Source organism: Glandiceps talaboti, chromosome 3 (genome assembly GCF_964340395.1).
Source record: "Glandiceps talaboti chromosome 3, keGlaTala1.1, whole genome shotgun sequence".
NCBI lineage: Eukaryota > Metazoa > Hemichordata > Enteropneusta > Spengelidae > Glandiceps > Glandiceps talaboti.
In genome coordinates, this window is record NC_135551.1 from 604,966 (window position 1) to 632,650 (window position 27,685).

Genomic DNA, 27,685 nt, shown 5'->3' on the forward strand with positions numbered 1-27,685 from the left:
TACAATCGGGTGCTAAAGCCCTCTAACTTCCTATATTCGTATGTATCGTATATTGTTTCATTTCATTTTTTCCCAGCTTTCCCATTATTCCATCACGCAAAACATGTATGCAAGTAAGGAATTAGTGTAGCATCTGAATAGTCATCTAGCGTTTGTAAACTTAGAGACAATACTTGATATTTAATAGGGATATCTAGACACTTTAAGAAAATTGGGTAAGTTAGAGACGTCAAAAGTGGTGTCGGCACGTTACGCATGGGATACGAAGATACCGTTACTATTACAAGTTTATCTGTATTACTGTATCTGTTGAAGAAATGCCTCGATACGAGATATCACTGATATTTAGGATTCTTGACAGGGTGAGGAATACGATCATTACTAGAATGAGTACATGCATATCTATCCAGCTTCGCGATCTTACCTGTTTTATTATCTATATCTGGCCATGCGACGTATTTTACTATCTATTTAGGCCGAGTACGCGCGAGTCTGCTGACAGGCGCTAGGCGGATAGGCGCCGGTCACGAGCACGTTGTGCTCGTACCCGGCGTGACAGGCGTGACCTTTGACATCCATGAAGACGTGTTTCGGTGTCAAATACACGTTCTTATTACCTTCGAAATTGATCGCTCAAACATTATATCAGTTCTCAAAACTGTTAATTTACGTTTTGATATCATATTATCTGTTTTTTTCCAACAACCGCGACTTCAGCCGCGTACACACGTGTACACCTAGTCCTGCTTCCATGACGACGGTGCACGAGTCTGTATTACTGACTTGACTTGGAGGGGGAGGGACAATTGTCAGAATCGAGTCCCGAATTCCTCCGTATGCAAGCAGGACTAGTGTACACCGTCACATTAGGTTATTACCACATGTACGATGTATTACATGATGTAGTACCTAGAAGTTGAACACGATCCATGTGCAACGGGTAAAGGTAGTTAATCTAAAACAACTAAAGTTTGTTGCATCAATAACATTCATTATTGTGAAACTGACCAGAATTGAAATAAGATGGCACACTATACTGTGAGCGTGAGCAAAATAGCTTTAGGGAGTGTCCAGATTTTACTTCCAGGGGGACCCCGGAGGATTTCCCTTTTTCCTTGTGTATTTTTTTCATGGCCCCCCTACAAAAGCTTAGGGAAAATTGATGCCCCCCCCCCCCAGCAAGTTCTTGATTTTTTTCCATGCCCCCCCCCCTCAAACACAAACACTTTATGCATACACAATGTATATGTATGTATGTATTGTTTTTAACGTCGGATTACATCTATTTATTCGGACTGTCTCACAAGTTCCTTGTGCACTTCATTGTATGTATGTATGTATGTATGTATGTATGTATGTATGTATGCAGTGTTTTTGCTAAGGTTTGGGAACCCCGGTAACAGAAAGGGGGAAAGAGGTAAAACTGGTAGTGCTTCCCATGCAATGTATCATAGTTTAGGTGGGGAACCCCGGTAAAATGATGTGGGAACCTCGGTAGATTTTACCTACTTACCGCCCTTAAATAAAACACTGTGTATGTATGTATGTATATCTGTCTGTCTGTGTGTGTGTGTATGTATGTATGTATGTATGTATGTATGTATCATTACTTCCTCTTGAAATAGAAAACGAGAGGAGACGCAACATCCCTCCAACAGAAAGGTTTTGCAAAACCTGTAACACGACTATGGTAGAAGACGAATATCACTTTCTCATAATATGCCCACTTTATAATAATTTAAGAATCCAGTACTTGCCATGCGATATGTTTTTAGAACAAAATTACTTTAAGTTTACTATCAACCGATTCAAATATTTTACTTAAACTGCAATTTTGTACATAAAGCAATCAGGCTTAGAGATAAGGTATGTTTGACGTGATTGCTTTCATTATCACTTGATTGTATATATCGATTATCAGTGATTTTCTCTCAGAACGATTGTATTTTCAGAGTCTTTCACATTGTATTTATTTTTTCATCTGTTTTTGTTAATACCACTTTTTTTTCTGATGCATCCACCTTTGCATTTGGGCCGGTGGCCGTGAAATGCAAATAAATCCTACATATGTATGTATGTATGTATGTATGTATGTTATGTATGTATGCATACAATTACATAACACATACACACACACACCAGGGCCGTAGCCTGACCAAATTGCCAAGGGGGGGGGGGGGGGGGGGGGGTGGAGGCAGAACTTTGTCTTGGTGCAATCAGGCATTTAAAATTTAGAAAAGTGCTAATCTACATAAATTTGCATGCAATTTACATATATTTTTGTTTGCGAATTTTCATGTCCAAAGTCATAACTCAGACATGCTTGAACAGATCTCATTCAAAGTTGGTATTAGGACAGTGTTCTATGACATACATGTGCATATCCATTTTCGTTGTGATACAATCCAATATGGCTGCCTGGCAGCCATTTTGTTTGCGAATTTTCATGTCCAAAGCCATAACTCAGACGTGCTTGAACAGATCTCATTTAAAGTTGGTATTAGGACAGTGTTCTATGACATACATGTGCATATCCATTTTCGTCGTGATACGATCCAATATGGCTGCCTGGCATCCATTTTGTTTGTGAGTTTTCCATGTCCAAAGCCATAACTCAGACTCCATTTTCATCGTGATATGATCCCCCATACCCAACCAATCCTTTATTGTTGGAGGCATATTCCATGTCCAACAAGCACACACAACATATCTAAGTCTGTTTGTTTTAGGTTCACAAATGTTGTTGCGTGATCAGAGTAGTGATAATTCCTTAAAACCCAATTATAGCGGGGACTATGTCATTCTCAATCACTTGTTCAATTTTTAGTGCACATTGGATATTTAATCTCAATTCATGCTTGTATGCAACACCAGAGCCAAGTAAACCACTGTATAAGATATTATATAATTTGGAATAGACTCAAATGTATATTGTTACATGTACTATTCAGAAAATATAAAGAAATATCCTTAATTTTGAAAAAAAAATGTGAAGCCCGCATGAGGATATATTGCCCATCACCAGAAAAAAATATATGGGTAGTTTGAACAGCTTTTTCATTTTTTCTGGCCTAATGTCGTATCTTTCAAAGTAGTTGCCGAAAAGATGTCACATTCAAAGTAAAAAAAAATGGATGGTGCTTTCTCAAATAAGTAACACAACAAAATAATCATTTTCTTTACCCAACTCCCAAAACTGTTATGGCCTCGTTTATGTCGGAACCCAATGTGAACTCAGTGAATTCTCCTTGTCATTATCATTATAATGGAAATTGAAGTTTGGATTTTGATGTCGAAGGTACAGCTCTGTTTACAAATTCAGGCCTTTCTTTCCATAGCAAATTGTCGCTTCAAAATGAATTGCGGAATAATGCTAGTGTCAGTGTGCAATGAGATAATTATATCAAACAACATTTTAACCAAAGACAACGTCGAACACAATTATTGAAAGAAATATCTTCAAATAGTGGATCTTAAACTGCGTACCTAGTTTAATAGTTTTTCAGGGCCACCAAATATTCCAAAAAGAGATCTGCCGTTTTATCAGCATGAAATGTTTTAATATAAGGAACAAGATGTAAATGAGATCGAGCGCATCTTCAGAGTCACTACATGCAGCATAGCAGGCAACCTCACGTTGAACGACTTTTTCCGTCTTTTTTTTTGAGTTTCACTCGCTGACATTGTTGCGACTTGCTATCTTCAAATGAAGGAGACTTTCAAGATTAAGACTACGGTTACTCGCAGAAAATGCACAGTGCGCACTTCTTTTGTACTTTTCCGCGCAAAGAATTTTTAATTTGCTGCAAAAAGTTACACTTTTTAACTGGACACATTTTCATTCAAAGTTAAGCCAGCGTACAATAGCGATATAAGATACATATTAGCCATGAGTCAGTGTACAGTCACTTTAGTTAACTATCCATTGAAATCGCGCATGCTAGGAATCGTCACGTAAATAACGATTTTAATAGCATCGCTAAGTATTCAAAAAGTAGCTTTTTTTTCTTTCTTTTTTCAAAAATCTCGGGGGGCAGCGGTTCTACTTTTTAGATACGTATTGAAAACAACTTTAGTTTGAATGCCGGTTTGTGTTGCTCAGCTTGTCAACAATGCAAGTATAAATGTGAACATTTTTATTGTTGGAAGGAATAGTCAAAAACAGAAATAATTTAACTAGTATCAACATTTTTGCTTGTTATACTTTGACTGATATATAAATAACTTCTATTTCCAGTATTAGGTGATTTCGTAAAAACAAACCAAACTGTAGATGACTTCCAACCCCATGCCAACATAAAAGGTTGTGTTCTTCAAACAATTACATGATGAAATTTCTATATCTCATTTTGCAGAGGAATATATTGTCAGCATAAGTGTTGTCAAAAACTACATTGAATATCTGAAAAATCTGGAGAGAATAAAAAACATTAGATCCAAACATCGGGAAGAGCAACTGAAAAAAAAGAGAAAACAAGAAATATAATGACTATGATTGGTTGAAGTTGTTCCTGAGTGGAACTCTTTAAAAACTTAATGTGAAAGAGTTGGATAAATATCTTGATGAGCATAAATTACCAAAACAGAGAAAATTAAAAAGAGAAAAATTAGACATAATATCCCCTCACATAGTAGGAACACCAGAATTTAGATCTAGAAAACTGACTGCAAAATTAATGAAATTAAAACTAATACCATGGACATGAATGAAACAGATAGTGACCCTGAGACTGAAAGCGACACTTCTGTAATGCATGTTCTAGGCAGTGATGGCGACAATTGTGATACTGATAGCTCAGGAAATTCATGTACTGATGATAACACTGATAGTGATTGTGATGAAACAGACAAGTTACTTTGAGAAGTGCCAGAATTGCAGTTGATTTATGTTGCATTAATTAGTCATGATTTTATTTCCATGCCCCCCCCCCTAGAAAATTGTGAAATTTTTGTTTAGCCCCCCCCCCCCCAATTTTTTCCTGAGAAAAACTGATGGCCCCCTGAAAATCCCCCCTGGAAGTAAAATCTGGACACTCCCTTAGGAACAAAAACGTGAGGAAAAGTAAACGCGTATTTCCAATGGGTCTGTCAGTAGTACTTCTAGTAGAAGCGCACATGTTGACGTCGACCTGTATTACTGAGCACTTGAATTAATCTGTATATACAGTATTAAATTATTTATTGTTTACCATGGTCGAAGACGATTCTGATTCAAGTGTCTGTCTTCTAATTCAAAAATCGGTCTTCTAATTCAAGTGTTGGTCTTCTAGTTCAAGTGTCGGTCTTCTTATTCAAGTGTCGGCCTTCTAATTAAAAAATCTGTCTTCTAATTCAAGAGTCGGTCTTCTAGTTCAAGTGTCGGTCTTCTAATTCAAGTGTCAGTCTTTTAACTCAAGTGTCGGTCTTCTAATTCAAAAATCGGTCTTCTAATTCAAGTGTTGGTCTTCTAATTCAATTGTCAGTCTTCTACATGTAACTCAAGTGTCGGTCTTCTAATTCAAAAATCGGTCTTCTAACTAATTCAAGTGTCTGTCTTCTAATTCAAGTGTCGGTCTTCTAGTTCAAGTGTCGGTCTTCTAAATCAAAAATCGGTCTTCTAATTCAAGTGTCGGTCTTCTAGTTCAAAAAACCGGTCTTCTAATTCAAGTGTCGGTCTTCTAGTTCAAGTGTTGGTCTTCTAATTCAAGTGTCGGTCTTGTAATTCAAGTGTCTGTCTTGTAATTCAAGTGTCGGTCTTCTAATTCAAGTGGCGATCTTCTAATTCAAAAATCGGTCTTCTATACTATACTATACTATGCTATACTATATTATATACTATATACTATGCTATACTATATTGTATACTATGCAATACACTATACTATACTATACTTTACTATACTATATGCTATACTATGCTATATACTATATACTATGCTATACTATGCTATATACTATATACTATGCTATACTACATGCTATATACTTATGCTATACTATATAGTATACTATACTATATACTGTGCTGTACTTTACTATACTATATACTATACTATGCAATATACTATATACTATACTATGCAATATACTATATACTATACTATGCAATATACTATATACTATACTATACTTTACTATACTATATTATATACTATACTATGCTATACTATACTATACTATACTATATTATAGTATATAGTATACTATATACCGTTTTAAATTTGCGACCAATTTATTTTCGCGACTTGATATTGTTCTATGCTTGAGGAATCTGACCAATATTCAACGTCAGGTTCTGGCGAAAACGGGTTGTGAAGTTGACTTTTTGGTTTGACCATAATGGCTTTGCATGTAAAGATACACTGACAAACGCATTTGTGTTCCTGAAAGAAGTGACGTCACGATGTTCCAAACGCTGTCCTATCCATATGCAAATGAGAGGTAACAAACACATTTGTGTTCCTGAAAGAAGTGACGTCACGATGTTCCAAACGCTGTCCTATCCATATGCAAATGAGAGGTACTTACCTGAAGGTGCTCTGTGGCTGAGCCGAGAATGCCTCATTTTTCGCACAATTTCTCATGTTAGAATTATATTGTACTATTACAAACCCAATTTCCTTTATTTTTATGGCAAAATAAACATAATTACGAAAAAAATTATCAACCTTTGCATATACCCTTTAAGGGTCAAACGATCAGATACATACGAACATGTAGTAACGAAGAAGAATTTCAAAAGAAAATGAAATTCTTCCCCGGGAAACTGGCGAAAAGAGGCTATAATGAAACAGAAATAAATACTAATACGCGATGACTTGGTTGCTTTCGAAATTTCCTTCATAATTTCTTATAAAATATTGTCTCATTGAGAGAAAATCCTCCTCTGACAATTCGAAGAGTTCACTATCAGTATCACAGTGGACTACAACTCAACGCTCATAGACGAACAAAATTTGGACGCGTGCCAACCGTGCATTATTGCTCGTTTTAGACGTGCTAGTTCGATGTCTAGACCAATCAGATCTCTCGATTTGCGCCATCAATATACTGGTATGATATAATATATATTACATGTATATTATCATTATCTATTGATGTGATTGGTTACTTATTAACAGACTTGTTAGACAGGGTTTGCATCAATATGACAGCCATTACGACAAAGCCCCTTCCATTCATGGGCGAAGAGATGATCAAATTGAGTCTAAGACCACATCGGCAGACGGTCTATGCTGAAAACTTCACTCAGATAAATTCAAACCGTCACGTCATCATTTCATTCTCACAAAAACTTCAACTTTCTTTTTGAGCTTTCCTACAAGACCGAAAGCATTACGTAAATTTACCAAATTCAGTACATGCTCTCAAGGCGTTGTGTGAGCATGGTTCACACACGTAATTTTTAAGGCATCGTTGAACTTGAAGAATAAACGAATCTCTAGGTGTACAATGTATACCAAGTTAACAGTTCTCTTCAGCAACATAAAGTTTTATCAAACGTGTCGCTGTCAAGTTGAAAGTTAACGCTGTCATTCATGTCATGGAAGTTGGAACTTACTTTGTGTAAGTACTGCAGTGCTGTGTCCATAGCACTGTACTCTGTACCGTTGTACGACACGACTCCTAGAAGGGCCGTGGCGCATATTTTTCCAGAGTGATTACCATGGAAAATCGAAAGCCCAGAAAGATAACATTAAATCACTGTGTACAATATTGTTGCATATAAACGTTACTGTGACATTTTGGAAGTACAAGCTGTGTCACGGTGTGTGTACTGATACTGAAAGGAAACCATTGTGTAACTTGTGTCACAGTATAGCGTGGGTTGTCGCTCAGAGCGTCTACATTCAGTATAATAATAATAATGATAAATACTTTATTGATTCCACATGGGGAAATTGGGACACTGCCAGCAGTATAACAATTCACGAAATACAAAATGATACAATTATTACAGATACACAACAAGATACACATACATGTAATGTTAAATTTAAATAGCTACAATAATTCAAAACTCAAACCCACAAGATCACTGCACTGCAGCTCAACACTGGTCATTAAAAATTCTTATTGCCTGTGGTAAAAAAGAATTCCTGAAGCGCTCAGTTACAATCTTTGGTAAATTAAATCGTTTGCTAAAAATGCTCTTACATTTACAAAAAGTGGAATACAAAGGATGACGGTCATTCTCTAGAATTGTTAACAGCTTTTTCAAAACTCTCTTATTGTATATCTCCTCCTGTATGGGTGGAAATGACCACTACAACTTTGTTACGGCTGTTCAAATCGACTTGGATTGACTTCAGTAACCTTCCAATGACTTGTCCTACATGTATGTATCATCTTGGAGTAATTATACTGTCTGTATAATTACTCCAAGGTATCATATACCATGACCGCTAAACACAACAAACTCGAATTGCAATTCAAATTGTAAAACGTTTTACTGTCTCTGCAAAACATAGTTTCAACTGGAAATTGTATTTACCAGTTCTCATGCTTTTTAGCCTTCAAGTTGTTTCTGTCGAGTCGTTTTTATTTGCACGTTTCCGTAATTTATGCACGTCGATTTTGATTGTCTCACCAAGACAGTGATGAACACATTTATGGCGGCCGTGGCTTTCACATGTTTCAACTATCACGTGAAAACATCTACAAATCTGTTTTGAATTACTAAACTATTGCTGAATAATTATTTCAGGTGATCGAACTTTTGATTTTCACATTAATAGAAGGATTGAATCAACATCAGTTGATCGATCAACTTGCTGTGAGTGCTGAAATAAACGTTAGCAATACCACCATCTACGACACTTTAGTTCAAGTTTAGAGGCCATGTCAAACATGTGACATCTCGGCTCGTGTTGTTCACCGACACTACTTACGTGACACTAAATAAAATGTCACTAAAATGAACAAAATCGTACATTCTAATTCCCAAGTATTGAATTCAAATCGAAATGAAAGTGATGTGCAATATTTTTGTACCCATCGAACTTGCAGAGATCAGGTCAGAAAGGGCTTCAAGAGCTAACAACACATGACGCAATGTAATAACATGTGGTCTCAATGCAGAGGTCATGGTAGCTTTTTATCTGATGCGTCCCTGGGACGCGTTCCTGCCAAAATTAGCGTCAAAATCCTATTACGGTGCGTCTTTTCCAAATTTGCATGCACACAGTCACTACCTACATGTCTTTCAGATGTACACTAAATATGTTACAAATGTAAATACATGAACACATCAGTGTCATTCTCCCGCACACCATATACAAGTACATAGTTTGCACTTCCAAAAAGAAAACATTTATATGCAAGAATACGCTATACAGTGGTTTAACTTCATCTTTCTAGACTTTCGATTTTCTATGGTAATCACTCTCTAAAAATATGTGCTCCGAGAACGAAGTCCGGATGAATATATAGCGGAGTGGGAGAAGACGTGTCGAAACCCCGTAGCGTATAAATCCAGAGCTAATGTTGGGACGGTTCTTGGAGTCGGACCGTACGGAGTACATAAAACTACACTATGATACAAAACCGCAATGCATAAACTAAGTTCCATGACATGAATGATGAAGTATGAACTACAGCGTGAACTTCAATTTGACAGAGACACAGTTGTAAAAGTTTGATATAAATTTTGTGTCGCTACGCTGCAATCGTTTATTCTTGAACGACGCCTTACGCGTGCCATGTTCACTGTAAATTCACATAATGCGTTCGATCCCGTAACGAAGCTCAAAATAAGTTTGTTTTAGTGAGAATGAAATGGTGACGTGGCAGTATGAATTTATCCACGTGAGGTTTTCAGCATAGACTACTGTCCACCGATGTGGTCTATTTAATCATCGCTTCACCCGTGAGGGAAGATGCTTCACCGTAGCGTAAGACCGTGCTATCGATGGAAACTCTGCCAAACCACATCTGTTAATAAGTAACCAATCATGCGGATAAGTATTTATAATATCAAGTAGTTTCTAAACTACCCAGGACGTGCTCGACACGTCAGGAAATGGTCATGGGGCACATGAAACTGTTGGAACGTTTTGTATACTATGGGTCATATTCAAATTTCACAGGTCACACTGCACATGTAAATTTAGACCTTAGTTACAATCAGAACTGACTAATTCCACGATGTCTGGTTCTACAACTTCGAAGCAAAGATGATAACCATATGTTTGCCAACAGTAAGCCCCATTTGTCCCCTGTTTATGATGCATCCCCAGTGACGCATACATCCAAAAAAATGCGTCCCAAGTGTCAAATAGTGCGTCAAATACGCACAAATAACGTGTTAACGCGACCTCTGCAATGTGGGCAAGTCCACTGCTCAGGGATGGGTGGGCCGTGACAAAGTCTCTGAACAGTCCGTTTTTACATGTACATGGTGCGTGACTAACGACGCCCAAGTGAAATCCAAATCTATCCAGAGATGATATGATTTCAAATCATGAATACGTACCAATCAACATTTAGAAATACATGTAATTTTGATTTTTTGGGGGATGTTGATATCGATTTTTTAAGATTCGTTTTTTGAAACGCATCGAAAATCAAAACATGAACAATGTTTCACTTTCTTGAGCTGTTAGGGGCACTTTGTATCGCTACATTATTGCAACATGTGTGCCACTAGGTTCGAATCAAAGAGATATCACGGGGAAGTGAACCGAACAATGTCTTCGTTAATATCCAGGCACATAATGTGGCACAATACATCGATAGAAAACTGTCCAGGTTGAGAGGTAATCACACGTAAGGTATAATAAACGAGGTCAGAATACTGGTTTAATAATATTTTTCATAAATTTTCCATCTTCAAAAAGTTCTATGCTTGTGAAAATAGCGTCCTCCTGCTACAAGACCTGTCTGGTTTCACCGTAACATATTTTCTTCAACAAGTGGATTTCGTGTCGAGCATTTAACCAGCAGACACAGGTATCACTTTCAATTCGAAAACCTCCCCGTAGATGTGAATTTGCATCGCCATCTTCGCTGCTCAACCTTATGAAGTCTAACACCACAAACAGATCTGTGCGATTTAGGATAAGAACTAATTACTAGATGACAAATGACTTCGTTTCAACCAAATGGGTGGACGTAATGTAATAAAATTTGATCTTTCTCTACACTGTGTCAAGTCTATTACTATGTGTTCCAAGCTCATGGTACTAAGAGCCTTAACAGGTCAATGTCACAGAAATCCAGCGACACGACAGCCTTGTTTTCATTAACAGTTACACAAACATAATGTTTATAGGTCGATTCAGCCATAAATGATGTCCTGGATAGGGTTGGGTTTTGTGTGCCGATTAGGTACATGTTTGTATGAGAAAATGTATTCTTTTCTAGGTTGGAATAGGAATGTTCGAATTTTCGTCTAGGTCACACAACACAAAAATATTTAAACGAATAAAACTGTCGGAATGACATCGCATACATTTGATTATTTTTGAAAAATAACGCTGAGAATAACCCAATATCAAAAAATAATTCTTGTCTAATGTACAAAAAAACGTGACTCTATGGATGGATAGATGATGGATATGGATGGATGGATGGATTGATGGATGGTGTCAGTCAGTCAATATGCGCCTGAATTAAATAAAGTTCCGCTCCAGACATGCATTACAAATTAAATTTATTTGTAAGTACATTTAGGACGTCCAACAGGATATGTTCATATTCGGGTGTCAAAAAACGAATCACATCATTGATCTACATAATAGTACAGGGATCGAAAGTAACTTTTTTACCACTTTTTAAAACTGGTAGTCAATAGGGAAGATTTGGTAGTCATTCTTTTTTTCAGCATTTAATGATTTATGCATAAACAAAACATTAAGTAATAAACGTTCTGATAACACCTGAGTTCATGAAATTAGTGACATTCATATTATGCAAACATTTGACCTGTCCTAAAATACTACATGTAATATCATACTAGTATCATAGTAAGTAAATATCATATAAATGATTATTGTGTGTACCAAACTCTTATTTTGCAATGTCCACTTGGAAACCTCAAACTGACACAAATTTTGGCATAACACGTACATAATGAATATACACATATTTTACATTCATTCAGTCACACACACATGTATACATGTACAAACACCCCCCCCCCCCCTCACCCACAAACACACACACACATCAAACAGTTACTGGCCTCAAACATATATACAGGACGTGACTGAGAGATTGACAGAAATAAACTTCAAAACACTAACTAAATCGCTAGTCACACAGCAAAATTACGTACTTTCCATGTTGTAGTTTATTTCACTGAATCAATAACGGTGTGAGGTGTAGAGTTACATGTAATGGTTAGTGGCTCATTCCATTTTGGGTATTTGAGAGCATAAATGCTCTTAAATCTGAGCATTTATGCTATTTATTATTATTTACTTTGTAAAAGATAAAACGTCATACGATAAAAAATGCACACAGTCACCATCCATTTCAGTTTCCCTTAAATTAAAAATAACATGCTATGACCCAACCCTAGAGAGAAATGGTATGCACCAAGGCACGTCCTGTCAGATCTTATCTGTTACTATCTATAAACATAGGAAGTCATTCTGATTATGTCTAGGATTTGTCTCCTCCGCTAAGGGCTTCGATAAATGACGAAAATTTTCATCCTTCCACTAAATTGAGGTATCATAGTATTGAATGACTAGTTGTAAAATACTATAAATTCGCGATTAGTGGTGGAAGAATGATTTTATTCCGTATATTTTTCTAAGTTTTGTATCATTTTGATCGCAACTGTGTGACATGGAAAAGACAATGAAACAGTCATGAAATCAATAGAGTGTTGCGTTTGAGTAGACGCTATGGCGTTTGTAACATCACACATAAGCTACATGTATTTTGTTTATTTTACCAAGCCACTTTTATTGACTACAAAGTAAGCAATATCAAACATGCCAGCCATATCTAATCACATGTAGCTTTAGAGTCCAGCACTCACGCTACATTGCCAACTTGTCAACAGGCCTTCCATGCATACGGTGGGTTGGCGTCCCCAGGATTTTTGTGGTAGTCAAGGATGACTACCAGTTTTCGAACTTGGTAGTCATTTTTGAAAAACTGGTAGTCAATTGACGCGAGACTACTTCTAATTTCGAGCCCTGGACTATACTACTACTACTTCTACTACTACTACTACTACTACTACTACTACTACTACTACTGCTACTACTACTACTTCTACTACTACTACTACTACTAACTAGTAGTAGTAGTAGTAGTTGTTGTTGTTGTTGTTATTAATAATAATAATAATAATAATAATAATCTTTATTTATACTGGATAGTTCTTTAAGCATTTAAACACTTGTCTCCCAAGAAGTCCAGTGAGGGCCATCCCTCATGGGTTCAGTGTTAATGCAGGAGGAAACCGGAGTACCCGGGGAAAACCTGCGTTGTTCGGTAGAGTCAAACTGAACGACACTCTTCTCACTTACAGCGTGGTAAATTTAATCGAACCCTGAATGGGGTTCGAACCCTGACCGCAGTGGTAAGAGGCAAGTGGTTTTAACCACTTGGCCACCGACAACCCCAACTGTTATTACAGTGAAAGAATATGATGCTAGTATACATGTTGATACATTTGTAAGTATGGGTGACGTAAGGTCACTCACCGTACATGTGCTCGAAAATCGATATCTATGATTTTCAATTTAAGTTGTTATGTCTATGATTTGCTTCTTTTAAGAAAAAATACGACGAAAGTAAGATTTTCCATGGCTACTTCAGTATTGAATGCTAAGTTCCCCCTCTGTCTCTTCCCTTTAGTTTAATAGTTCAGATGTTGCAAGTGTCGTCACAGTACAATCTTTGACCTTTCAAAATCTTAGCGAAGTCGTCTATATAAAGCAGAAAGTTTTGTCAGATAACTGTCCTACTTGAAAATATATACTCGCTTTATTTCATTTTCTTTTGATTTTCATTACCATCCACATAGAGACAAAGTGGTTTCATTTTCTTTCAAAAAACGACCCGTGCTCAATGAAACCCTACCGTGGTGCCGTATCATCTCCGACTATGATTTTTGTTTTTGTAAAAAAAAACTGAACATGTTGAAGAGAACTATTGTTAGACATGTGTGACAGTGAGTTTTTTGACATGGGAGCGTGACATGTTGAGTGCACTGTATTGTGTCCGTATGAACCAGTGCAGTAATTTTCCAGGTAGACACAACAATGACAACGAAAATTGCAACATTAGTATTGCCTCTTTTTACATTCATTGCGACAGTGTCAAAATAAAAACAATCGACTCACAGTACTATGGCAGAAAGCAAAACGATCGGACTATGAATGGTTTTTCCCAAAAAATTATCATCATGCTTTTTATTTGTTAAAACACCATTTTCATAGCATTTTATCAGTTTTCCAATGTTTCGAGGCCACACCCGTGGGGAACCCAGGTAATATTTACCGGCTTACCGGACTTAAAAAACCCACTGATTTATTGTACATCACTCCCTAGTCTATCTGCTAGACCTCGGATGTTCTTCCGATAGAATACAACACGACCGAACATCGCTATCGAGGATAGAACATCCAAGGTCTAGCAAATGTCATCAGGATATAAATAACTGTCAATCAGAGAACCGTATTAGCGACAAGCACAAACAGAGGACAATAACAAATTTTTCATGCATATTCATCTTAAGGAGGGGCTTGTAAAAATAACCACCAATGCGTTAACTAAAATGTGTGAATGACAACGTCTACACACTCATCAAACACAATTACCATAAACCGATAAAACATAGTAATGACGTAAATGTGTTTGTCAACACCTGCATGCAGAGATTGAATGTATTGAAGTATATATATGCATACATGTCCAACCCACCGCTCAATGTAATCTCAATGGAATGTCCGGTCTGAAAATGACATTTGCTAGACTGTTCGGGGAAGCCCTCACTGCGAACTTCGTTCGCTTATAGTATCGAAAGAAAGCCTGAACGTCTAGCAGCAAGACTAATCACTCCCTGGCCAGGTCGGTTACTTGGCCATATGGTTATTTTAGAACAGCATGCATCTCTCTCTGTGTATGTCAGCAAAGTTTCTGACTGTCATTTTTTCTAGGCCAGAAAAACAGCATTGCTTCTTTTGATTCCATTTCAGTAAGAATTAAAAAATCTTTATGGTGATTTTGATGCACGTGAAACGAAATGAACTCTTATCCCTCCCCCTAATCAAAGGAATTACATTTGGTACGGCCCCTTATGCCTTCATGCAGGCAAATTCGCTCAATCAAATAATCTTTTCTTCCAGATGTTGGCAGGCAATGGTCTTTTTAATAGCTCTTGCGTTCTGATGCCTTCCATCTTTTGAGAGTTAAATGTTACGCTGGGTTTCGATCGTTCATCAGACACTATACTATCGCCCATTGTTGATAAACTAATGCAAAGTGTATGCCCCCCAAGCAGTAGATCACACGCAACTCTCGCATTGTGCGAGATCTCGGCTGCCATTTAAGAATATGGTTTATTAGGAATTTTATTCGCATTTTGTGACTGTGGCAAGCGCTAGCGCTAACTCTGCATATGTAGTATATATTGTAAAGTATAGTATATAATAAGGTATAGTATAGTATAGTATAGTAAAGTATATAGTATAGTATAGCATAGTATATAGAGTATAGCATAGTATAGTATATATTATAGTATAGTATATGGTATAGCATAGTATAGTATATATTGTATAGTATAGTATATAGTATACATTATAATATACCTAGTGATAAAGCTGTGCCATGATTCGCTAGAATCAGTCACGTGATAGGAAAATAGGGAAATAGTTCCATCAACTTTTACATGGTCACGTGACCACCGCGCGTTCACAGCAGGTCAAAATGGCAGCTTCTGACGACGTCATCTGCCACCGCGAGTTCACAGCATGACGTATATTATCAAACACATATTGCCTGGCCTATATTCGGGCTATAGCACCCGTTCATTACCCCCTCGTGACTGTGAGTTACCAGAATCACATGCTATTTCCCTCGGCCTTTGGCCTCGGGAAATAGCATGTGATTCTGGTAACTCACAGTCCCTCGGGTGTAATAAACGGGTGCTATAGCCCTCATGGCCAGGCAATATGTGTTCACTATACTATCTACTGTACTACATGTATACTATACTATACACTATACTATAATATATACTATACTATACTATGCTATACAGTAGAGTATTATAATATAGTACATGCCAGTGGCAGTGTTCATTGTACTGGCATGGAAGTAGGTTGAAAACAAAATCAAGTGGTGGAGGTTCGTTTTCAAAGAATTACTAAATCACTCAACATTGTTAACTTGTTTTTTGTTTGTTTGTTTTTGATGATCTTTAGTTGGAAACAAAGACAGCAATGAGAAGAGTTGGAGAAGCAATTATAGAGAGAGGGGGTTTTATACGAACCATTGAATATCTTGGAGAGAAAAATCTGCCATATAAAATGATTTCCCATTCACAGGGATACAGACAAGGAAGGTGGGTCAATAATTTTAACTTGTTCTACGTGGTATACTTCTTTTTTTAGCACAACTGAACTGAGGTTCAGTGTACTACAGGCATGGGGAAAAGTATGTGTGGGCACGTGTATGTAAACAACAAAAACTGCAAAAACTATTACCTTGATATTTGGTGAGTAGTCTGGGAACATTACTTTTTCGCACTAAGAAGTTCAGTTGCACTACAGTAATGGAAAAGTGTCTCTGTCTGTCTGTGTGCAAATAACTTAAAGTCAAATACTGCTGGACCGATTGCAATGATATTTGGTGGGTACATGTATGTTAACTTGAGTGTCTAGTTGAGAAATTGTTCAGATCAAATGATCTTACCACCGGTGTGTGCTTTGGGTAAAAAATGTGAATTTTGGCCAAAAAACTTAAACTCAAAAACTACTGGGCAGGTCTGTAGTGAAATTGGGTTCTAACATGCAGCGGCCTCAGCAATGAAAGTGTGAGAAGTATTAATACTAAGGTCATGTCAGACAAACAGTAGTTGGAAAACAGGTACGGAAGTGTATATGTCTTTGGAACTGATCTTGGGACCTTCTTGGGATTTCTAAAGATTAATCCTGGGATGTTCTTTGGACATTCGAAGATCCGAAGATACTTATCTGTGTTTGGAGACATCTTGAGCAGTGTGCCCTCTAAACCAATTTGATGCACCACTTACGCACACAATTTGGTGTTCTCCTATCTCTTACTATGTGGTGACTCACAAGAAATGTCAGTTTTCCTCATTTTGACTCACTACTAAATTTTTCTATCATCAAAGGGCACACTGATCTTGAGACTGATACCTGCAGATACCAGGAAACTTCGGAGCTCTCTTTGAAGTTGTCTGCCGACTCGCAACTTCAACTGGACAGCTAATCATTCCACGGAGAAACACATACACCCACTCAGTCTAATCCCTGAATAATTAGCAAACATTAATAGGTCACTATCTTTCTTGGTAATTACCAATCTTGACTGTGACCTCTTAATCATAGGACTTTACCCGGTGGTGGCAGTCCCTGGATTGGTAGGTACCCATGCTTGTTAGCGCAATTTCAAATGTACCCCTTGCCCGGAATATTTCAATGAAAGATCATTGGGAGAAAATCATTGCAAAAAACACACCATTATTTCTGAAATCTGGAGGCTTTACTCGTCCCCGGGCCTTCATCAGGAAGTTTCTTCAAGGAGAGATAGTAGTAAAAGGGCATCCTACCCCTATTCTCAGAGGGTGATCTTTAAAAAGTACCCCATTTTTACAATCCGGGGACGATTACATGGCCGACAAAAAAAAACTCTTTTCAGTGATATTTCTAACAAGCATGCGTACCCATTTCGTCTGGGACTGCCACCACCGGGGTACTTCATGACCATGCTTGAAAGCCAGATCTAAAGATAATCGCTGTAGTTTATGCCATGCTAAGACCTGAGACTGGAATACGATGTATGTACTGCACATGACGTTACTTTATGTACACATTACTTTACGTAGTGTTGAACTCGTAGTGATCTAAATCGAAATGCATTGACACACTTCTTGTCAACAAAAACTACACATTTGGATGCATGAACGGAGGCGTAATTCATTGTTCTTTACAGGCAAACTATTAAACTGTTTTTCTTCCACGTTCGATGAATTACCGTTCAAAGTTTGACTAAAAATATTGCAAGATATCATGCCTTGTATTTGTCAAAAAAAATTCAGATGCAATCATTATATTATATTGTAAACAGATGTTACTGAGCTGTGTGATGAGAACTGTTCACTGTGGCCTGTTCTGAGGTAGCTCATAGTCCTATAGCCTGATGATGTGTCGTAGTATCACGGCGCAAATATCCCAGTGTTACTTCTGGTCATGATCGATTATTGCCAACATGCACGATTGTCGAAAAGTGTATTTGGGTGGCGTTTATTTTTCAGTTTACATTTTACTCTTGATGAGTCTTTTCGATGTTTCTGAGCACAAAACTATTACAAGAAACTGCGAGAATTTGTATTGAGATTGAGCGGTTTGAACATAGACGGACATTTTTGAATTTTGTGAATGTCTCCCAAAAGACTACCGACCAAAACTATGACATATAAATATAGATATTTTAACCAACTGGGAAAGTGTTGAGTATGCCGACTTCACGAATTCCAAGAAAAATAAAATATTATTATGATTGTCTACCTTGTGTATGCGAGTACACGAGTGTGCAAGCCTAGTTACATGACTTGTTCATACTCTCAGCCACGCCGTGCCAAGCTGTCACAACTAAAGGGGGGGGGGGGGGGGCTAATGGTATTTGGCAAAACGAAACGAAACAAGGCTTATGGTATTCAGCGAAACAAAACGAAACAAATCGAAAGGAAACAAACAGTTATATATTTCAAATTCCAGTTCTTTAGAGTAGTATAGTTTTCCTAACTATATCCCGCGGCTGAAACTAGCTGAACACATTAGAAGGGAACAGATGAAAGGTACAACAAAATTTCACACAAACTCTGTCGTTTGATGACTCCTTTGGAAATGTTGGCTGCTAAATTATTAAATACAGTGGGCCCTCGCTAACTCACGCCTCGGTAAGTCGCGAATTCGGCTAAGTCGCGGGTGTCACCTTGAATCCCATTTTTTCTTTAGTTTTCCTATTGTTTTCGGAACTCCTCTTTGTGCATTTTTTTAAACAAATGGCACGCCTGCCAATTTCAAACTCGGTGTTTCGATGAAGAGGTGTCGCGGTTTGACTTTGATGTTAGCAATCGCCTTCTATTTATTCGGACTGCCTCATAAGTTCCTTATGCACTTCTCGGCTAGTCAACAAACATGTCGACCATTTTCGTCTGGCTGGTGAACGGTGCATTGATCGTGTTAGATTCGAGTCGCAGGATTCGTCCACAAAAACAAATTAATAACTAAAGCTTGTCTCGCATTAATATATCGTTTGATTTGATTGATTTAGAAGTCACCTAAAAACGTTTTGTTTCTTCAAAATTTTGAGGAAAAACATTTATTTAACGAAATTTCGGGCTACGAATAACTGAATACGTTCATCACTTGCGTCTCTATGTTTATCTACCGACATCATGCATCACGCCACGTGTTGCTGAACCTTGCGATTTGTCAAATCAACCCCATCATTTAGGAATGTTACTGTACTGAGAAACATAAAAAATTAGTTGTTGTTTTAGAATATATAAAACAAATCCCATTATTCGATGATAAAAAGTCAAAACTGCACTTCCGCAACCCGGAAATTCAACAGCATTTCTTGGCCCTACCATGGCCGCCAGGCGTGAGCTTGTAAGTTGTACTGTTTAACTTAGTTTGTCGACCGTGCAAAAAACAAATAAGAAAGTCTAGCCGCGATTGATGCTTTGAGAGTCACACAATTGTACGATAATCTTCCTCAAAGATTTACTGTTAACCCAGGACTGTTACAATATTACGGCCATGCGTCCATGACAATAAATTTCGAATACATACCGTCATGTTCGTGAAAAGATTTACTGAATATTGAAACTTTGATTTCGTGCGTATCTTTTTTTTTTAATGAATATCGCCCATGAACTTGCACTCATAAAAACATGTACAGTACTAGTTTCACCAGCACATTACTGAAGAATGAAGAAAAGCTGACGTGTGACGTGTGTTAATGTGTGGTTATGAATATACAATGAGCACCTCGCTAAGTCGCGGCCCTCGCTAAGTCGCGGATTTCTTGATGGACCCGGACACTCGCGAGTTGGCGAGGGTCTACTGTATATTCTAAATGTAAAATTGATAAATATTTGTGTAGTCTGCATGGTGATATCATTCACAGGCCGGATAGTCATATTTGAATTTGCCTCGTGAGTTCATATCATACGTTGGTTTGGAACTTAGATAATTACATAATTTGTGTTAAAAAGGATACATGTAGCACTGACTCATATGTTATAGGTTAGGAAATTGTTTTACAATTTTTCCATGTTTTATGTCAAATTTTGTGAAAAATACACATAATGCGGGATTTGGTTACCATGGTAACAGATATTCATAAAATTACCACTTTTTTGAGCTCATGCAAATTATGTAGAGAAGCTTGGAAAGGGCTAGGAGTCCAAAAAAAGAAGACAGAAAATGAGAGGCAGAAAAACATGAAGAAAAAATCATTTTAATGTGCACTTGTTTTTGAATCGACCGACTGCTACTTGCTATGAAATAGTAGTGAGAAAAAAATAGGTATGTTACAACATTTATAAAGAGATAATACCTCCAGGGACGTCCTCAAGACAAAATAATAATGGTTTACATCTCAAATTTACAGACATATACAAAGACGAATTCTTATATTAAACTTCAAAGCTCAACTTGAACTACTTTATTTAACAACAAATTCCAAGCATGGAAAGTCTATGGCATCTTAAGGGTTAATGAGTTGTAGGAACAGCTGACCTACTTTCACATGTGTTGTATTGAACATAGAGTACACATGTACTGAGTTAATACATAACTTGAGACATGGCTAAACAAACAAGTTTGAAAACAATAAAAAACGTACACTGATACATCTGTTTGACTTTAGAAGCCAGAGATTTACTGTAAACCATGTTCGTTTAGTGAGCATGTTATTTCAGCGAAATTAGCAAACAGTGTAGCTTCGCTAATTCAAATTGCTGCTATTAATAGAGTGTGTTGAAATAATATATTCAAAATGGACGCCAATGAAAACATCAATATTCCACACATTCGCATGTCACATATACAGTACTAGTCTACACACATAAACGGGCAGAACATCGATATCATGAATGAGTTATGACACATAATTGTGGTTTCAAATTTTTAATGATCTGTATTGTAAAAATAAATAAGATTGTCCAAAACAACTTGAAAGATCGGTTTTTCTTCAATAAAAATCCCTTACCAGCAGCAATCAGGATTTCCCTGTTGACAATGCCACCCTTGGACCTGATGATGTTGATGTACATGTAGTCGACAAGCGCTCCCTCTTGTTAACTGAGCTGGGGAGCATGACCTCAATTACAATGTGACAATGCAGAAATGATGTCAACTCTTGAAGTTTTCTGGCCTTCACGTTATGCAGAATTCATACCTCAAACACTACTCTTGCTCAGTTTTTAGTCCCCGTACCCAACCCAACCTTTATTGTTGAATGGTTTATTCCATCACGTCATCTTGAAGAGTAGGCATGTCCGAGGAGACACAACATGAGTAGGCATGTTCCATGTCCAACGAGCAGACACAACATATCTAAGTCTGTTTGATTTAGGTTCACAAGTGTTGTTGCGTGATCAGAGTAGTGATATCAAGAAAATGACAACATAAACTGCCAGTTCCTTAAAACCCAATCATAGCAGGGGAGTATGTGTCATTCTCAATGACTTGTTTGCCAAGTAGTTGACTGAAATGAGCAGTAGCTCTGCTACAACTATTTTCAACTGCATATAGACCGATGTTTGCTCTAGTTCCATCATCATATATGAACGTGGATGCTTTTGATTCAGTTTGTCAACTTTGAACTGGGGATCAGATTGTTGTGTAGATAACAAGTCATCACTGACGGCTTTGTTCATAGCAGCAACTTTTCACTCGTGCGCTGTTGTTGTTGTTGTTGCACCATCAAAGCATCTGCATCGAACAATGCTTGCATATCTGACACAGCATAAACAGCACTTTATGTACACATGCATTGTGACTTTAAGTAATAATCATGTACCAATCAATCTATCTAGATGCCAATAGATGCAAAGTTTATAATGAGATGCTGATGCATTGTTAACTTGTTGCACTGTTAAAGGCCCGTATCGACTATAAAAGGAGGATTACAGTAGGGACTCTCATTTATGCAAAGCCTCTCGTACGCCTAACATCGCCTGGGTGCTCCAAGAAAACTGTCAAAATTACGGCTATTTCCCGAGCATTTATTCTAAATGTATCCCAAAATGAATTATAAATATGTAGAAGAGGTGCCTGTGTGAATTGTTTTGTAAATTATGATGATCTGGGAGCGAAATTTGATGTATGTTGTCATGTGGTATGTGGCGAAATGTTAGGTTAGAAGCGTCCAAACAGCTGTCACTCAAATACTGTGTAAACGTTTGCGTAACTCCCTGGGGGGTTGGTAGTATCTCGATAATCAATTCGCTAGATTATTTACCTCTACCTACCATAATAACATAACGGTAATGATCAAATCAGAAGTACGGTCCGGCGACAAGGCAAAAGTATACAGTGGTAGAAATGTGACTATTTTGTGTTTGTTTGTTTGTGTGTGTGTGTGATTGTCTTTCTGTTTGGGTTTTATTTTTTGGTAATGGGAGTACCATTTACACATACAGTAGAAAACCAATTAGAAAGGTGTTTTGATCTCAAATTCGAATAAAATTGCTAACAAATGACAACACCGACATACGCAAAACATGAACGTGTAGTTTAGGTAAGGTACACTCTTTTTGGAGGATGTGGTGGCCCTGAAAAGGGCCGTTTGGTTTGTGGCTTTTCAGCCGTTCGGTTAGACCGAGCTTACGCCCGGCTATGACCTCTGTACGGCACACCGGGTAAATTTGGATAAAGAGACCGTACCTGCGAAGTGACGCATTTAGGCATCACTTCCCTACGACTGATGGCAACATCATCAGCCTGCATTAGTTGCTGCTTCCTATGTAAGTAGCGTGGATCGTTCCACGCATTTCTTCGGTCGAGCATATTCCAATACTTTCTGTAGAGCTGATGGCGAACCAAAACATTTTCGTCACAAGGTTCCTGGCCCATACCAAGCCAGTCTTGTCGGTATGTTGTGACACACAGGTAGCAAACATTCGTTTTGATGCAAAGCAATGTCGTTGTTTTGATCTTGCAGATCGTCCCCGATACCACTGTCATTGATGGCCGAGGCCTCGTCACCGATATGGATACCACTGTCGTTGCTTGCCGAGACCTCGCCAGTTGACTCAACAACGCCAGTGTTGTCAAGGTCGGGTGACTCGGAATCAATAACCAGTTCCCATCCGAAGTTTGCAAAGAGAGCCTTGATAGCGTCCCTTTGAACTTCATTGACGGCAATCAGTATCTTGCTGCTCATCTTGATGACAAACTGGAACTGACGTTGCAACTGAGTACACCCCGTTATATTCATACGCTGTCGTCCAAGCTCCATATTTTGATTCACTGTACAGTGGTAAAGTTATAAAATTGGCCCGTTCAACCCTTTCGGGACATTGCAATGAACGATAAACAAAACAGCGATTTACTTCAGACAGTTCCTTTGCCATCGCTAGTGCATTGTTGTGTGATACGTCAACACAGCTGTCTCCCCGGTACATTTGTATTCCGATCTTTGAACAAACATACAAAAGGTTCTTTTTCGTGAAATTCATTCTTATATTTATAAAACTATATGTGTTACATAATTATGACACATTACAATGAAACAAAATTACCACCTCTGTCAAGTCAAAAGTGTTATATGCAGTAGACAACTGCCATCCATTGTCTATGGTATAATACGCACACTGCACACTGCACAGTCGCTGTATACTGTGTCGGCCGAACTTTCAAGCTCAATGTGTATATGGCCGTTTCGTTGCGAGCCTGTACATAATACAGTTCGAGTATCACAACGACTAGCAACGCAGTGAAATGATTCCGATGTCCATTGTTACTATAAATGATTTTGGTTCAGGCAGAAACAGTGTCTGTCATAACAGGATTAGTAAATGTTTGATCGTTGTCATTGATATGTGGACACGGTGACGTGAGTGTTAATCCGCTCAGATAAGACGCTGTGTACTGGGTGGAGTAGTCCCTAATGCGGTGACCCGGGATTGAAATACGGACCTTTAATGAGATGCTCTGTGGACACCTCAAAGGTGCAAATTGAATCCTGTTTACATACACTAATCCCCAAGAGCATTGTTCATGAACTTTGCTTGCATTTCACCACTCCCCCCCCCCCCCCCATGGGACTGTATGCTATCCACTTGGCCCCTCATTAGCATACACATGATAAAGGTATGAGTAAGTGTTATGTTATCAAATTGAAAATTAGGTATCATTTTAACGCCAAATAAATTTTCTACATTACACTTCCAATCACACACATCCAAGCATCACATGTGCAGCTAGAATTTGGGTTAAAATTATAAAATTTCATTAAAAAAACTGTGTTGGTTATTTATTGTCATATCACAAATAAACAATACATTTATATCACAAATAAAAGACAAAATACCAACATTCATGTTCCTACCACACTACTATATTCTGGTTTTATGGTCAAAATGGGTGGAAATTTGATTTAAAAAATGTTATTTTCAGTCACAATAAATTGAACGAAATTAATTAACGGCTCACAAAGCCAATTATGATGCAATAGTCAGTGCCACACTGGTAATGAAGTGTACTATAAATCTAAAGTCGTCACCTTAATACCTTTTGAAAAGTTAGTTTGAGTAAATATAATTCATTATTTGATAGAACAACAAAAAATTACCACTAAAATTATGCCCAAAATAAATAAAAAAATGCCCACAAGTTGGAAGTATGTGAGTCCGAATCGGGATGCCAAAGTGGCACTTTTTGCCGACATGCTTACCCTCAAGAGCAAATATGCAGTCGGAACTTTGAACTAACATTGCGGCAATCTGATCCATACATAAGCTGTTTTGAGTTCACTCAGACATGTCCTTGTATAAAACAATGTATCGATAGTCAAAATTTAGTGAAAATTTCTACCTACAGCACCTTTATTTACACTGTAAACGATGTTACAGTTTTGCTTCGGCCATGTTGAAATTTTGATTTTACGCTGAAAATCACATTAAAATCGTCCCAATTGTGCACAAGTTTCCCTCCACTGACCTGTACACAGTGAGTTTGTATGAATGCAAGTCATTATAGAGACGTATCAAAAAGAAATAAAGATTAGCTCAACAAAAATCTCTCGGGGAAAATCGCACCAAGCGAAGCCGAAGATTATGTATTTTAGTAAATATTCATGAGAGGTTATGGAATGAGTCATGTTAGTGGAATGGAATGCAGACGTATATCTCGGCATACATGTGTAGCAGATCGCGGCAGTGTAGTTGTTTTGTTGTCTTTTCTGTATAATACATAGTGACTCCATTCAAGTGCCTACACTCATATCATTAATCAAATATTAGATATCAGATATTTCAAGTGATGATGATATTTTAATCCTGACTCTTGGTTTTTACTATGCAAGGCATATCATCATCACTTAATTTCACGACCTTGACCTGAATAGCAATATGGCGGCCATGTTTGTGATACACAAGCACATCATGCCAGTTATCTCCAAAAGTTTTATATATGTACACAGGGACACTATTCAAGTGTCTACTCCCACATTATCAATGACAAGTTTTCTAATGAGACATTTACCTTTGACCTTGAACATTTTCAGGTGAGAAATAACAAAACATTTTCTTTCTTTGTTAACTCAAGAAGTTGAATAAACAAAGACTCCATTTAAATGTCTATGCCCCAGCCCAGGTCAGCTTTCTATTCTTTTCATATCTCAATCTTTGACTTTTATCTCCATATTCAAGGGCAAATAGCAAATTAGTCGATAAATTGTGAAGTTTTGTATCTCAAGACACCATTCAGATTTGCACAATAACTTTGCCATAAAACATACAAGTTGGGAACTACATGTATGTGTTCAATTGAAGGCTTGTTCATAACTAGAATATAGCATATTACTTTCATTCTTTGTTTCCCTTCTAGATATGTTGTAATGCAGTTTGAAGGAAGCCCTACAATTGTCAAATCTATGCAATCTTACTTAAAACGTGATGTAGATGTGATCAGACCATCAATAATTAAACTAGATCCATACACCAACACTCAACCACTATGTGATGGACCAAAAAGAATTGGAGCACCAAGATCTCTCTCTGATGTAATGTTATGATCAAGTGTATTAAGAAACTGAAGATTTATATTTATATGGATGGTGTAGGTCAATGAAAAGACAGCTTGAACAGTGAATTGCTTCATGTACTTTGTTGTTTCCAAAACACACAGTTGTAGCATAAAAGATACACATACGGTATTATATCACTCTTGTATTACAAAAGCACAAAATGGAACTTCAAAGAGGATTGATTGGGAATAAGTATAGTCAACCTTCACTACTTAATCTTCAGTTACAAATAACAATTGTAATACCAAACATTAATGTAGCTACAACCACATACCATGGTTAGATGATGATTAATATTGTGTTGTGATACTAGTGTGTGTAAGTAACTCAGGTGATGGCTTGTCCAGTCTCACAAGAGCACAATACATAATAGAAATTAATGTTGTAATCTATATAATTGTAGCTGTGTGCAGAGCTGAATGACTCATTCCAACACTTGTCTTGCCAACTGTAGCAAGTAGATTATGATTTAATAATTGACTCAGTTAGCCAAAAGCCATTAACAGAATACCTCTACAGCTGATTGATCACAGTGGAGAGTGGTTACATACATTACACTATTTGATTTTCAAAATTATGTAATCACTCTCACTAATTAGCTGTGGAGGTATTCTGCTAACATATTTTGTTGGGGTGGGGAGATGGCTAAGTACATCTATTTTCAAACCATAATTACCAGCTTATGACAGTTAACAGGACAAGATGAATGTTATTGGAGCCAGTCACTCAGCACTGTAAACAGGTTAATATACTAGATGAATGAAACAGCTTATTAAATTTGAAATCAAATAAAAATTACTTCCATATTATTCTCCATATTCTGAGCATATGTCTAAATATAAATGTGACTGTGTCTCTATCTGTATGTCTGAATGTGACTGTGTCTCTATATGTATGTCTAAATGTGACTGTGTCTGTCTGAATGTCTCAATGTAACTGTCTGTCTATGTCAGAATATGACTGTGTTTCTGTCTGTATGTCTGAATGTGACTGTCTGTCTGAATGTCTGAATATGACTGTCTGAATGTGACTGTCTATGTCTGAGTGTGACTGTGTCTCTATCTGTATGTCAACGTAGGCAATATGACAACTATTTCTGTTTTGAACGGTATAGTACAACATAGGTAATATGACAACTATTTCTGTTTTGAACGGTACAGTACAACATAGGTAATATAACAACTATTTCTGTTTTGAAAGGTATAGTACAACATAGGTAATATAACAACTA

The 27,685-nt window shown here is 37.4% G+C and overlaps 1 protein-coding gene across 1 annotated transcript; it reads left to right on the forward strand.

Annotated features, from left to right (window-relative positions):
* Positions 1-245: 245 nt before the first annotated feature.
* LOC144432810 (small ribosomal subunit protein bS6m-like) lies at positions 246-27,244 on the forward strand. The gene is made up of 3 exons (XM_078121091.1): positions 246-362; positions 16,368-16,507; positions 26,256-27,244. Exons 1-3 carry the CDS (start codon positions 318-320, stop codon positions 26,440-26,442), a joined length of 372 nt encoding a protein of 123 aa, XP_077977217.1. The 5' UTR covers positions 246-317; the 3' UTR covers positions 26,443-27,244.
* The last annotated feature ends 441 nt before the right edge of the window (positions 27,245-27,685 follow it).

What these genes read in the sequence shown, in the direction of transcription:
- LOC144432810 (XM_078121091.1), top strand. Translation starts at nt 318, where the DNA reads ATGCCTCGATACGAGATATCACTGATATTTAGGATTCTTGACAGG. An exon ending in TATTTAGGATTCTTGACAGG is followed by an intron (nt 363 to 16,367) that starts GTGAGGAATACG and finishes GATGATCTTTAG; the next exon opens with TTGGAAACAAAGACAGCAAT. An exon ending in CAGGGATACAGACAAGGAAG is followed by an intron (nt 16,508 to 26,255) that starts GTGGGTCAATAA and finishes TTTCCCTTCTAG; the next exon opens with ATATGTTGTAATGCAGTTTG.